The sequence below is a fragment of the Drosophila erecta genome, unplaced genomic scaffold, assembly GCF_003286155.1.
Source record: "Drosophila erecta strain 14021-0224.00,06,07 unplaced genomic scaffold, DereRS2 tig00000092-arrow-pilon, whole genome shotgun sequence".
Classification (NCBI taxonomy): domain Eukaryota; kingdom Metazoa; phylum Arthropoda; class Insecta; order Diptera; family Drosophilidae; genus Drosophila; species Drosophila erecta.
In genome coordinates, this window is record NW_020825207.1 from 1650101 (window position 1) to 1664671 (window position 14571).

Sequence of the window (14571 nt, forward strand, 5' to 3'; positions counted from 1 at the left end):
CAGATACATATACAGATACAGAACCCAGAATCCATGGCTGAGTGGGCCGCCCGAAGGTGGGTTCGGAATATTTTTAACGAGCTGCTTTATGTAAACAAACTGTTAACACGGCGGGTATCTCTCGGCTGAGCTATCGAGGCATTAGTATCCGTTCTTGTTCTCATTGTCAGTCTGTAGTTTACGACTACATGCACTCGCATTGAACAGCGATCTTAAGAGCCGATTAGATTTAACCTTGACCAAGATGATAACCGAAAAAAATGGAGGAAAAACTAAAGCGGCACACACCTTAACGCATTTCCATTGATGCCGCATCCAAAAGAGCATAATTATCGCTTTAAATCAAGGTTTCTAGATCGAGACTGCTAGGCACTGTAAAGCTGCCAGATATTCATACAAATGCAGTGTGATTTGCATTTGAATTTGATTGCTGAGCGATCACAGACCACTTCTTTTCCAATTGACAGCCATTTTGTAGCGGCTTTGGGCGGTAACGCCACCGAGCTCGGCAAGCAGCAACCGTCATGACTATAATGATGATCGCCGCTCAAACTGATTCGAATGTTCGTGTCATGAATTTGCACAAATTATGCTAATTTCCCAAAATTACAAGCCGCAAAGTGATTTTTTGTATTGCTTTATCCGCTGCTGCTGTGTTTCGGTGTCTGCCAATTTTTGGTATTTGCACATTCGAGCGCTTTGATGCTCTTGGCCAGCCAAAAAACGAGGCGAAAACAAATACGAGAAGGTGTTAATTTTGATTGTAAGTAAATTTTTGGTTCAGTGAACTCCTTTCTGTGGCGTGTCACATTATGCAACCGCCGTTTGCTGATTATCTGCGATTGTGGCGATTGGGGGGAGAAATACTTTAAAATGATTTACATTTAATTGAATAAAGGAAGGAGCGAACGAAAATATCATCACAAATCAATCAAGCTCATTGTCAGTTGATTGTGATCTCTGGGCGTTTCTGCAGGTGCCAATCAGACTTGTCTATCTGTACTTTCTGACAGATAAATATGTGTGAAAGGCCCCAAGAAACTGAAATGCTGAAAAAGCAGCAGTAAGCTCGTAAGCGTAAGCGTAATTCCAAATCGGCTCTTTGCTCCTGCAGATATAACAATCGCGTTGTGGGTGATTACATAAACAAGACAGCTCGGAATCGGACAACTTTATTTTGGGCCAGCTGAAAGCAGATACTCGTTGCCAAAGACTGTGCGGTGTGTAAGCTGCGTGATTTGAAAGCAATTTGCTGTTTTGCCCGATCCATCCGATATCGAGCGACGTGTAATTGGCATCGTAGCACTTGCCGACAGCCGGAAAATTATAAGGTCCACGATTATCTTCAAGTATTTGGATCTCAGTGCTGGCCACGCAGCTGTGGGAATCTTGGGAAATATTTTGATCAGATAGTGGGTCAAATGGAATTAGGGCAAATAAGCTGGTATATAACTCACCAAATTGATTGGGAAGCTATTATTGTGTCGCACGGAAGTTTAAACGGTTCTTATTTACGAGATAAGCCAAACTTATTGCTCCTTACTTACTTAACAAGCAACATATAATTACTTATTCCAACACTACAATTCATTCAGATTCAGACTGAAGTGAATCCATTTAACATACCGCTTTCATTTGTATTTTGTTTACATTCAGGCTTAAAACTCACTTCCTCACCCATTTCGATAGCGAAAACTCGCATTAGATTGCAATGGAACAAGTAAAAGCTTTTAATTTTGCCTATAATTAAGTGGCAATTACCCGGCCGAACTTTCAACACGTTGGGCCTAAAAGCACATAAATCGCATTTGGGTAATTTATTAATTGCTTTTTCGCATAAATTGCGTTCAAGGCAAGGCGTTTGGAAATTACAGGCTATCACAGTTGGGCAGTTACATAACACATGTACCAGAACTCTAACAGCGAAACAAACCCGAGTCGAATAAACAAACGTTAAGTAAGTCTGAAATCAGCACAACATACGCCCAAAACGCCTTGACTGTTTTTTCTGTTTCTCTGCTGGCATTTCGGTGGAAATGCGGAAAACGCAACTAAAGTGGAACACGAAAAATTTGTTACTACCTCTCGCTTAACTGCCACATGCCGAGAAAAATTGTAGTAAGTCGCGCCAAATTAAAAGACCTGCCAAACGGCAAATAAAACTAAATTCGCAGCGTAAATAAATGCTAGGCTATATGGCGACAAATGCAGAATTAATGATTATTTTAGTGAAAAGTGAAGAAACGCGAGGAAACCAATGAAGTTGTTTGCCCAGCCTGTTGACACCTTCTCCGCTGTCTTTCAATGACTTTCAATGTGAATGCCAGGCATTTATCGTGCACATTTATCATACGCACTGTGTGCCAAAAGCCATTTAAGTGTCGCTAAGTCAAATATTGATCATATTTCAAGTGCCCAGCGATGCTGCAACGGCGAAGAAAAGGCGGCTGCTCGAATAATTTCCAATCGCACTGGATTTGCATATCTGCACTGAAAGAAAAGGAAACGTGATATGGATTTATACGTTGAGTGCGGACAGCTCAAATGGTTTCAGTAATTGGCATTTACACAATACATGGTTTCTTTCAGTGCGCCGACTGTTTGGCCCATGTCATCTGTTGCAATTTGTTGCTTGGTTTGTTGCTTCGCTTGCAATTTGTTTATGGCACATGTCGTTTTTGTTTTTGCTGACATTTAACTGAAGTCGCGTGTGCGAGGACATTGAACTTTGCCGTTTGGTGCTGGCTTGAGTTTTTGGCATTTTCAATAACTGCTCAAATATATTGAGATCAAAATCAAGTTCGCTGCCTAAGTCATTCGTTTTGTTCCCATTTGCTCTCATGGGAATTTCAGATGAGCAGTGCATTCCCACCGATTCCAGTCGCAAAAAACATTAGTTAAAGATATATGTAGCTGACTCAGGCCAAGAACAATTACAGTTCCATTTCCTTAATGCGTTTTATGTTAAACATGATCTCAGCTGGTGGCCAGTTATCGCAGTAGCTCGTGTGTCCAGCTGACTTGACTCACTGGTAATATTTTAATTATGGCATTACTGCCGCGACTTAATTAGCCCTGATCACGCCTAGTGCCAAGTGGGTGCTCGCTCGTACGCCGATCGATAAACAAAAGGCCACTTAAAACTGAAACGAAGTCGTAAGCAAATTGAATCGAAAGCATTTTGGTGTCTTGAAGTTCAGCCAACAATTTTGTTTCTAACCTTTCTCAAGGTTACGTCTGCGGGCTCTGTATTACTCAAATAATTATTGCAATTACAGAGGCGATAAAAACGAACCGAGAGATCGAGAGACCGAGAACTGTGTGGAAACACGGCTTATCTAGATCGCGGATTATTTGCATAAAATGTTCCACTATGCAAATCGCAGCTAATTTTTATGACTTGGCCAGCGTCATTCAAACGCAACTCATATTCATATGGCAAATCATACGGCCGACTGCAGGCCAAGAATGTTGAGTAAAAAAAGCTCAATAAATTATCTAAATGCTCCGCCCGAAATGGAGTTCGCCGGTGTCAGTGGTTTGACAAATGTCGATGGAAATTTAATGCCATTAAGCCTGCTAGTATTACTTTTTAGTCAGCTGGCGCACAAGAAAACCTTATTTATCACTTGGCCAGCCATTAATCCCCGAGCCTGATGTATTCGCCCCTGATTAATTGGCCAACTCACTCATTTCAAACATTTCTTCTTGCAGGAGGGCAGCATCGGTCACGATCTGGTGATCAAGCCCTTGCCACACGAACTGAGTCCCAATCCGGAGGAGTCGCACCACATCATCTACAAGCGGGAGGCATCCGCAGCAGAAGACCAACTGAGTGACTTTGGTAAGATTCATTTGACATTGCCGCATTAATTGAAGCCATTGAGAAGCAGGCTACGTGCCTAATGGGCCCATTGACCCATAGAAAGCCGTAGAAACCCCGGTCTAAGCCGTGGCCCATAAATCTTCAGCTGGAGATCGACGTGCTGCCGATAGCATTTCCTGCCTCGAAAAAAGAGCAGCATATTCACATATCCACGAGTGAAGAGTTCAATGCAACAATTCGCCCTTCACTGAATGCATTTACCCCAGCCGTTGCGGTGGCGCCAAAATTCCAGCGATAATCGCTGTAAAATTATTTATTTTATGCCCGGTATTTCTCGCCGCAGAAACTTATTTTTCCACTGTCGGCTTTGCCGAAATGCCCCCGAAAAATGATACCCAATACAGTTAAGTGTGTGGCTACCTGACTTGCCAGCTTCTTATATCATAATAAAGACATTCCTCCACTCGGTTTTGCTTAATTTTTGTTTAATTCTCCGTTTCCTGCTCTTGGTATTTATTATTTATTCGCCTTTTTCTCGGTCATTCAGCCTTCATGGAACCTGATGATCTGCAGGCCAGCGAGAAGCTCGAGAGGCTGCAGCGCCGCCAGCGTCGCAGCAGACGCAGTGCACCCAGCAGTCCCGACTTCGAGGACCTCAACGACGAGGACGAGGGCGCCCTGGACGGAGAGCCCCAAGTGGCCGAGTCCCGCACCAGATCCCGCCGGCAGGCCCCCTATATCATCTATCCGGAGGTCTTGGTTATCGTGGACTACGATGGATACCGGCTCCATGGCGGCGATAATCTGCAGGTACGTGTGCGTGACAGGGCCACAAAAAAATAGGGGGGTACAAACTGAAGAGAGAAATTAAATGCCGCTGGCTCCAATGAAGTTGTTTCGGCAATTGCAGACAGCTCGGATTGAGTTTGGGATTGAGTCTCTGCGTGCGCGCGGATTTCAGCCGCGATACCATGGCGTCGATATGGTATCCAGCCCAGCCCGGAGGGGATTTTGAAGTCTGAGGATTGTAAAAGTTGTTTTTTGTGCGCTACATGTGTACATATTATGCGAGCGAGACATGTGCTCGCATTGATAGATAGGTCTGGTTGCGAATGCGACCCGAATCCCCGAGGGGAATTGCCGATTTATTAAAGCATATATTTTATTAGAGCCACGGAAAATCTCTGTAGCTCGAGCAGTTAAATCATATTTGCCTCCTACATCAAAGTGTACGATTTATTAGCGTTGGTCATGTTCTCAGGTATTCCAAGCCAGAGTTGCCGAAACACCTGATTCAATTGTCATGCACATCACTCGCGCTCAAGATTTATTTGTCTGCCTGATCTGGGTGCGTTCTAGACTCGTAGAATACCCAGAACCCGGAGATGCGGCTCAGATGAAAGCCTTATGGAGATGGGACTGCCTGACAAGGACAAACGTGCATTGTGCCCAAAGAAGAACTAACATAACTTCTGTTTCTTCCCAGGTCAAGCGTTACTTCATCTCGTTCTGGAACGGAGTCGATCTGCGCTACCGCCTGCTGAAGGGTCCCAGGATCCGCATCAGTATCGCCGGCATCATCATTTCGAGGGTAAGTTATAGAGAATACCCAAAAGATAGAAATATTCTGAGCAAAGGCTACCTAGTCCAGTCAGCCTCCTTTAAATAGCCCTCCAGCTGGATCATTACACAATCGCAGCAATTCAACTTTCATTTGGCTAATTGAGTAATCCATTTGGGTAGCCAAACTTTAACCCCTGGCCAATTGGGTCTTGCCAATCGGGCAGCTCTCCTTCGAAGCCCAAGTAGCCCCCAGCTAGCCCAGTAATCTGGACCCCACTCCGAATGAACTGTCACGATCTGGGAATGTGGCAGCAAAAACAGGCTGAAGAAACATGCAACGCATGCGCTTCGTGCGACTCGCTAGAAAAAATGTGAACAATCAATTTGGTTATTTGCTTGGCCATAGCACAAAAAAGCAGAAAGCCAGGCCAGCAAATTTTAACAAGTTTTTTACTCGTGCTCTGTGTTTTGTGGAACTGACTGAATGTTTTTCTAGAAATTAGCGACGAAAATTCGTTATGGGCACGCGAACCGAGTTGGCCAAAAAAATTCGATCTAACCTTCTGGCACTTTTAAGATTTCCTGAAATGGGTTTTTAGGTAGTGGTATCGGTGTCAAGCATTTTTAATTGGGTTAAACTGCTTTGAGGTGGCTAAATCGTTTTTAAACTCATTTCCAGCTGGAAAAATCAAGATTATCATACGTGTATGTGTCATAAAAACCACTCAAAGCTGGCTTAAGTCATACATTTTACCAGCACGTGGCAGAAACTAAACGTATTAGAAGCCTCTGGGGAAAAATGACCAATGGCCTAAAAATATGGCTTTGATTTCCTATTACAGCGGGCTGTGGTGTCGTGAGCGAGCTCTTTGATGTCTGCTAACATCTTTCACTTATCAACATTCAACTAATTTGATTGCATAAGCGAAGACCATAAAACACTTTGACAACATTATAGCATCGTGGCTTTGTGTCTCGTCTCGACCCGTCTCAATACTCGAATACTCGAATACTCAGACTTTCGGCCAGACTTTCTCACACAAATCAGATTGGCGCTGCTTCAGGAAGACATTTGTAGTTGGCCAAGAGAGTGGAGAGTGGAGATTGGAGAGCGTAGAGAGTGGGCCAAGAAAGTGGAAAATTGGCACAGCGAGTGGGGGGATGGAGTGGTTCACCTGCAGCAGTGGCAGTTGCAGTTGCAATTGCAGTTGCATCGAGCTGGCTGCCCACACGACAACTCCGCATCGAGGAGACACCGATGTCGACGGGTTACCCTAAGTACGTCAATTGGCGGTAACTTTGGCTGTCTGCCTTTCTGGCTCGGCAAAAACTAAAACTAAACCAAAAAATCATTTTCAGACCGCATAAATAATGCAACAGCGCCTGCTGCAACTGCGTGTTGGCCGTGGTTACATAATCTAATGGGCCACGCTAACTGCAGTCGGCAGTTAGTTCAGATCAGATTTTTTCGGCTGGCATGTTTTATTTTCCTCTTTGCCCAATTTCACACACACATGACTTCCTCTTCTATGCCCCCCACAAACACTCACACACACACAAAAACACACACACACACCGAGGTGGTAGATGCAAAGTGCGTATCTGGTGGATACAGGTACTTAGTATCTTAACATATAGCATCCGTCGCTAAGCTTTTTCCACTTTTTGCCGCGATAATTAATGTTGCCAGAAGTGGAGTAGTGGAAGCCGGGTAATTACTCAGAATTTGGATTGGGCAACAAATTATTGGATACACATATCCGATAAGTCGACGCAATGAAACAGACGCAGAAACAGGTAATCCGAGCGAATTTATTGGATTTTTGAGTCATTTTATCGGAAGAGATTGGCTAAGTAGATTGTTTGGCCAACAGGAGCTCGTGCCGATCACTTCACAGGCTAAACCATAAAATATGAGTGCGAGTTTCGCTTTGGAAAACCCAAGCAACTTGACCCCAATGCCAGCAACAAAGCACCGAAAGCCAATCGCTTATTTCATAGAACAAAAAGCCAGCCCAGGCACGAAATCTACAGTCACATAAATTAATCACCCATTGACAAATAACTAAGAGAATTACTTAGGCCCCAACTTCGGAGAGTTGTTCAATTAATTGATTCTAACTCGAAGCCCAAAAGCAAATAAATAAGCCACAGCAAAATGACAACAAAACGCCGCCACATTAATAAGCCATAAACTGCGTAACTCTGACGATTTCGATTGAGGTCCGAAGGCGTTAGAAACTGCAAATGCGCTACTAGCCTGGTTAAAAGCACTTTTTTTATTCCGCAGGGGCAGAACAATGAGCGCTGATCGAGTGCCAACCCAGTTACTTTTAAACGCGAATTGCGAGACTTGTCTAAATCAAAAATTCTAATCGAGTGGCTAGCGCCCAAGATTATATTTTGCCAGGGCAATATTAAATGGTTTTTTAGTATGAATGGGTAAGGGAAGGTGGATTCGCTGCAGAACTATTCCTTCCTAGCTGAAATTACTTTTGAAATTCAGCTAGCGATATGTCGAGGTAATTAAATGCTGGTAGTAATAAATTAGTTCCCATAAAATGCACATTATATCTAGCAGGAGCTTTGAGTCGCCCCCCGAAACCTAATACTAAGTAACAGCCCGTCGAGCTTTGGCATATTTCTCCATGCGCGCCACACGATACGCACCTAATAAATTGCGCATACGCAACGTGGCCGCAGTTGGCCGCATTGAAATATGTGTGTGGCGCAAGCGCAGCGCCAATGCGTTCGACACTTGTAGCAAAAATAGAAAAAAAAAACACGAAATCGGTGGCGGAGGGGGAGTGTGGACAAAAGGGGCAGGTTGTTTAACTTCTAACGGAAAGTTGCCCGCAATTAATTAAAATGTTAATTAAATGTCACAGATAAAAGTTCAAGTCAAGTCGGTAGCCGACTTAGGCTACCCCCACGCCAATTCCGATCCGATCGGAGTTGATCTGATCTGATACATCGTGTTGGCTTTATAAATCTATATCTATGACTTGTTGTGATCACCTGCGCCGCGCTATCAGCCCCAGGAATTCCACCCAATTGATTAATCGACCCGATCCGCTGGCTGGAGCCGCGGAAAGAGCCGACTGCTAGCCCATTCCTGCCCAGAATTCTGCTGTCCGAGAGCCGGGGTATCCCAATTTCCGCGCCAATCGACATTCTCCACTCGGCTCTTATCGCGGCGACTCCATCTTAAGTGCCACAGAAATGCCAAATAGTCCGCAACGACACACCCAGCTGCCTCGCTGCCTCGCTGCCTCGCTGCCTTTTGCCAGTCAGATCTCATATTTGCAAGTTGTCATAACGAATTCCGCGCCTAACGACGCCGCGCTCCCAAAGTTCGGGATAGGGCTGGCCAGCAGGCCAGGTGTTGCCCCAGGGCTCATTTCTCGTGCTGCCATATCCACATCCATATCCACATCCACATCCCCATCCATATAAGCCGATGGTATATAGAGTGCCGGTAGCCAGAAATGCAAGTGCCAGACACACATAAATTGCAATAATGCAAATGGAAACGTGCGGCTAGGCAAACAAAAGCTGCTGGAAAAGTCGGAAAGCCGGAAAACTCGCCGCCACTCGAGGGGCATTTCAACACCCTTACGGGAAGTGGCCTAAACGCACAGATATAATCGAAAAGCTAGGCATATTGGTAAGACTCTAATTTACTAGAAAACCAATTTGGCTAAAAACCAAAGTGTTTTTTGCAACAAACGTTCAGTTGGGATGGTGGCAGTCGTTCCCAAGCCGTGGCATCGGCTGTTTGCCATGCCCCATTGCAGGGTATTGGGAAAGGAAAAGTGTCCCCCATGTCCCATGTCCCATATCCCGTATCTTGACCCAAAAGCCTGTCTCTCCGTGGGTGGTGGCCGATCGGCCGCCTGTCGCCCAGTGCGATTTATCCGCTGTGTGGGCGCCGAAAGTCGGAGCGTACTGTATGTCATTGGAGGGGGCGGATGGGCGGTGGCTACACCTCTTTTTGCCTATGTCTCGCCGAGTGGGCGTGGGCTGTCCACCACCACCACCCCGCGCCACAGTTTGGGGGCCTTGCGAAATGCTAGAAATTACGGGCAGTTGCATTGACAGTTGCTTTATGCCGCCGCAAGATTTATATGCGCGGCCCGGGGAAAGGAGCGGGAACGCCGAGCGCCAGTGCGGCCGAAAAATTAAATTAAAATATAACATTTTGCTTTTAATTACGCACAAAAGGCCATTGCAAAACAGTCGTGAGGCTTTGGTTTATTTTCAGTTTTTGGGCGAAAGGCAAACCGGTCCCGGTTTTAGTGGCTCGGTTACATTTTAGGTCCTACCCGACAGTTTCTTTGATAACTTTTCGCTTTTTGTGCCCGATTATTTGACAAATGTTTGCGTTTGTTTTCTGGCTCCACTCGCCGTGATAACCACTCGAATTGTGCAATCGGTAATCAAAGATGTGCCAGGTCATCCATGGTCCAGTGGCTCCGCCAGCAGTGAACTGCCAGCACCGGGAGACTCCACATTCGCCTGGCTGTCTATCCGCTGGTGGTCTACTCCAAAGTCCGCAGGCTTGTCCGTCCCATGCCATGTGACTTGGCCGCTTATCGCGAATCTCGAGATCCGAGCAGAGAAATGAGCGGCTAAACGATTAGTTTGCCAGCTGCTCGAATTAGGGAAACGGTTACGCAACAGCAACTGAAATAACAGCTTATCAGTGCCAATATTTGCTCAATTATGAAGCGAGTCCACGATGGCCTTTCGTCTTTGAAGCGTTTACAACTCCAATCAAGCTCATAGGCAAACAACTCGAGTGAAGCATCTTCACACCAGACAGAGACTGCTCTAATAAACCACTCAAAGTGCAATTCCACCACAATTATTTGTAATTTCGTGGATTCCAATCTAAGCGAGTGCCAGTACCAGTGCCAGTGCCTTTCCCACTTGGCCGAAGGCCACAAGCGAAGCATTTAAAATTCTTGATAGTGTTGTCTGTCGAAAATTACCAAAAAATTCAATTCAATTCGAGCTGGTGCTTCTTTCGGGAGAACGACGTGCCCGCACTTTAAAGTGATCCAAGTGCCGGAGCGTCCGAAAAATCTGACGGGAGTGGATAGAGCTTGAGTGCTGTAGCTTATGGATTCACATTGGATTAAGAAGCACATTCAGATACAGATACACCCCAATCGAGCGGATACGTTTCGCAGCTCCTTTGGCAATATACGGATTTCAAAACTGCGGTGCTTGTGCGATCTTAGATCACTTTGTCAGACTGTGTTCATTTCCTAGACATCTGCTGTCGGTCCAACTAGTTGGTAATTTATCAAAATACTTCGACTTCGACTTCGACTTCGTTTTGGCTCGGCTTGGCTTCGCTTAGCCAGCTGAGCGAGCTGAGCGAGCGACGGAGTATCTGTGAGATTGTTTCCAGCTGGCAAATGGCTGCAAATCAAATGTGTCAACCCAGTGCGGATTGTCACTTAACTTTGGTTTTATCACCTGCACCGCCGCTGGGAAACTGGAAGTGGAAACGCAACTGGTCCGGGCACACAGATTAGCTCAAAGCGGAATTAACATATTCATATTGATTTGCCTAGGGCTCAAAGTGATTGACAATTGTGTTATTTTAATTTATGTACCTGTCACTTCGGTAAATCTGAACGCCCCTTTGGTCACGACATGGCTGCTTACGTACCGTGGATTTACCTGGTTTCACGGGTGCTGGAGCTGCCCTCGGATGCACACAGCTGATGAAATGGCCACTGCAACTGCCGCTGCAACTGCCACTGCCGCTGCAGCTCCAATTATGCAACGCACAATTGCAACTGGTTTCTGTCCACTGGGGCGGCCTAACAGTCAAAAACAACGAATTTCCAAAGGAAGCCCACACGACTTTGACTTTGCCTGGCTGGATAATCATCTACACTGATAAATAAAACGATTATCTGGGCAGTAATTCAAATGTAATGGGCTTACACATTTGGCTTACAATGTTAACTGCTGTCTTTAAGAAACCCTTTATCGGGTTTCTTTCAATTTCTTAACTTTCTTGCCTTTGCCATCTCGCAACTCTTGTTCAAGTGCAACTAATGATGATCTTTGGCTGCATTGGCATTGCTTATCGCTAGGCTCGACTTTGGCAGCACGTTTTTCACGTTCACTTGATTTCCGTTTCGAGTTGGGTTTCCAGTTTCATTTTCACCGCCGAATGGGCCATAAATATTTCACTCGGCGCTCTTTCCATTCGCTACAGCTCATCCAGTCAAATGCCAAATCGGTTGCATCACCGCACTGGTAGCTTCCTTGGGCGATTTCGTCGAACATTGTGCAATTCGCACTAGCCTACTGTATTCTAATGTGGGTCACAGGGTTCAATGGGGCTTTTACGAGCCATAAATGCCAGCTCCATGCACTGACTTTAATGGGTAATATCTGCAAAGATCTTAGGATGGGCAGACAGTCATTGCCAAACATTTTTTAGTTTCAGATACTTAGGGCTTGAGCAGCACAGGCTCCTTTGGTACTCTCATACCCAAATCAGTTAGTTGCACAACCCACCTTTCTACTATAAGTAATACCTTACGCATTTGCATTTCAGGGTCGTGATGCCACTCCCTATCTGGAGCGCAACCGAGTGGGTCGGGATGCCATTGATTCGGCCGCTGCTCTCACGGACATGGGAAAGTATCTGTTCCGGGAACGACGACTTCCGGTCTACGACATTGCCGTGGCCATAACCAAGTGAGTGGGCTGCAAAGTGGGGCCTGATGCCCCTTGTGTTTTGAACTCTCTTTGCAGAACCGACAGCTGATTCGTCTACGCGCGTTTTCCTCTATCTGACCCCTATAAATCTATCCACTTTACCAAAGACCCCCAGGAATTACACTTATATAAATTGTCTACTCGTGTCTAGGTATGATATGTGTCGCAGGCGTAAAGGAGGTCGTTGCACCAAGGGCACAGCGGGTAAAAAGATTTCAAAGAAATTCCAAACCACTAGATTTACCCCACAACACTCATACATTGCCCATAGAACACAGAAACACAGAAACACAACAACACTGATACACAGAAACACAGAAACACAACCAGAACAAATGTCATTGCGGGTGTTTAACATAGTTTAGTCAGTTTTTGGTTTGCACCTCTCGAGCCGCAAGAAACACCTGAAAACCCCAGTAAAGTTGACTAAAACTGCGTGTGGGTCTTATAAGCGCTACTACCACAAAGACACGACACACATGCTCACATACAGTAAACACACAAAATGTACAACATTTAGGCAAAGGAAAAACTAAATCGCAAAGCGTTAAACTAATTTGAGTAGCGGAGCGGTCCATAAAGCATAAAACCGGTTGATTTATTAAGTAATTTGTATCTGCTTTAAGGTCTCATTGGTTGAAGCGAACATTTACATCAAGACTTGGTATTTAATTGTGGTTCATGCGCGTAAATTAGTAAATTAGCGGATACCCTTTATGGAAACAATAACCCAACAAATCCGTCGATTACATTAGCTACAGTAGTTCTCTCAGACTTCGGAGCTCCGAAGGTAGGATTCTTCCGCCTCTTTTCCTGCTCTCAACTCCACAAAGGCAGCCAGCCCGCAATATTGGTGCGCAATTCCGCGAATCCAATTGGGCAGGTCGTCCAGTGAGGTTCAGCGAGACAACAACTATCAACTAACCCAGTAGCTGTCGCTCAAAGCCGAGAGGAGATAATTGATTAAATGACGCCGAAAACCCCCGAAAGCAACCGAATCTAAAATTTCTACGCATTTCTGAACAATTTTCGCCCGCAGACTCGATATGTGCCGTCGCACCTCCGCTTATGGTGAATGTAATCGCGGTACCGCAGGTAAAGACCCAACTAGCTGGCATTTTGTTAGCCAACCTCTGTACAGATAAACGCAAAAGCCATACGAAAGACAAAAACACAGAAGTTAAGCGAACGCGCTAAAAATAAATAACATTAAAGGCGGCCACCGCCGAACCCCAAAATGCGTCGCTCCATCATCAACCAAATCAAGCGAATTTAATTGAATTTCATGCACGTCTCTGTCTCTCTCTCTCTCCCTCTCTCTCTCTCTGTCTCGCTCTCTGTCTCCATCTCTGTCTGCTGCTGGTCCACCTCTCTCTTTCCGTCTTTGTTTGTGTCGCACGCGCCCCTTGTACAGCGAGAAGAACAAGAACAGGAAGCGGCTGCGCATGCGCCGTACCACCAATGCCTGTCAAACTGTACAGGTCACTAAAACCAATCTGATTCCCCCACGGGGAGGCGGAATCTTCTCCTGCCCCACATTGTACGGTCTCTTCTGCTGCTTTCGATCTGTCGCATTTCGTGTACATAGTATCCATGATCAGGAGAATTCTCTGGAGAATTCAAGTCTTCCGAAGAATGGCTGTAAAGTATGCTAGCAAAATGTCAATGAGCATTGTGAGGATTTTTATACAACAATACAACGTAACTTTATAACTTAAGAAGGGTGCTGGTTTTACTAACTTTGGTCAACTGGGCACAACACTTAAAGCAGCTATCTAACTTTTATGGGCTGTGGACACACTGTGGTAATTGTGGCTAAACTTACACACTCAAATGCAGCTACTAACTAATTGCTAACTCGCATCAAGTCACAACCACTAAGCGACCCGCTTCTCCCAGCGGTTACAGTTATTATGTAAAAACATATTTTAATACGATGTTCGAAAGTGAAAACACAAGCAAATTGCTGCTCAGTTGCGAAAACAGAAACATTAGATTTTTCATTTAATAACTGCAACGGCTAAGGCGATGGCGACGGCGACTCGAAAAAATTGTCAACTTCCTGTTGGACAAAAGCGAAAAAACGAAAAACAAAAAACAAAAAAAGGAAAAATAATGAAGAAAAGAAGAAAATGCAACTGAGTAAGACAACCCACTAATTGCCTCATTTCGGTCGTGTGTTTTCTTTCGGAAAAGGCTTCGCTTACGTCGGTGGCGCATGCGTGGTGAACAAGCGACTGGAGAAGGTGAACAGCGTGGCCATCATCGAGGACACCGGCGGCTTCAGCGGCATCATCGTGGCTGCCCACGAAGTGGGACACCTGTGAGTAGCCCCCTGACTTGACCCCATCCATTTGCAGTCGACGCGAGATGCTTGAAAGGCGTGGAATGTGATTGCTATTAGAGTATCACATTAATAACTCCATTCCTAC

The 14571-nt window shown here is 45.3% G+C and overlaps 1 protein-coding gene across 5 annotated transcripts in view; it reads left to right on the top strand.

The window, feature by feature from the left end:
* LOC6547942 (venom metalloproteinase 3) overlaps nucleotides 1-14571 on the top strand; it is a 44776-nt gene that overhangs the window by 25394 nt on the left and 4811 nt on the right. For 4 of the 5 annotated variants that reach the window (XR_003407924.1, XM_001976424.3, XM_026981036.1 and 1 more), the window contains exons 5-10: nucleotides 3715-3844; nucleotides 4374-4636; nucleotides 5313-5417; nucleotides 11976-12118; nucleotides 12291-12343; nucleotides 14336-14462. Coding sequence is in view for 3 of the 5 variants with exons in the window: in XM_001976424.3 (XP_001976460.2) it covers nucleotides 3715-3844; nucleotides 4374-4636; nucleotides 5313-5417; nucleotides 11976-12118; nucleotides 12291-12343; nucleotides 14336-14462 (821 nt within the window). In the remaining 2 variants the exon portion in view is untranslated. The other variant, XR_003407925.1, reaches the window with a different exon arrangement.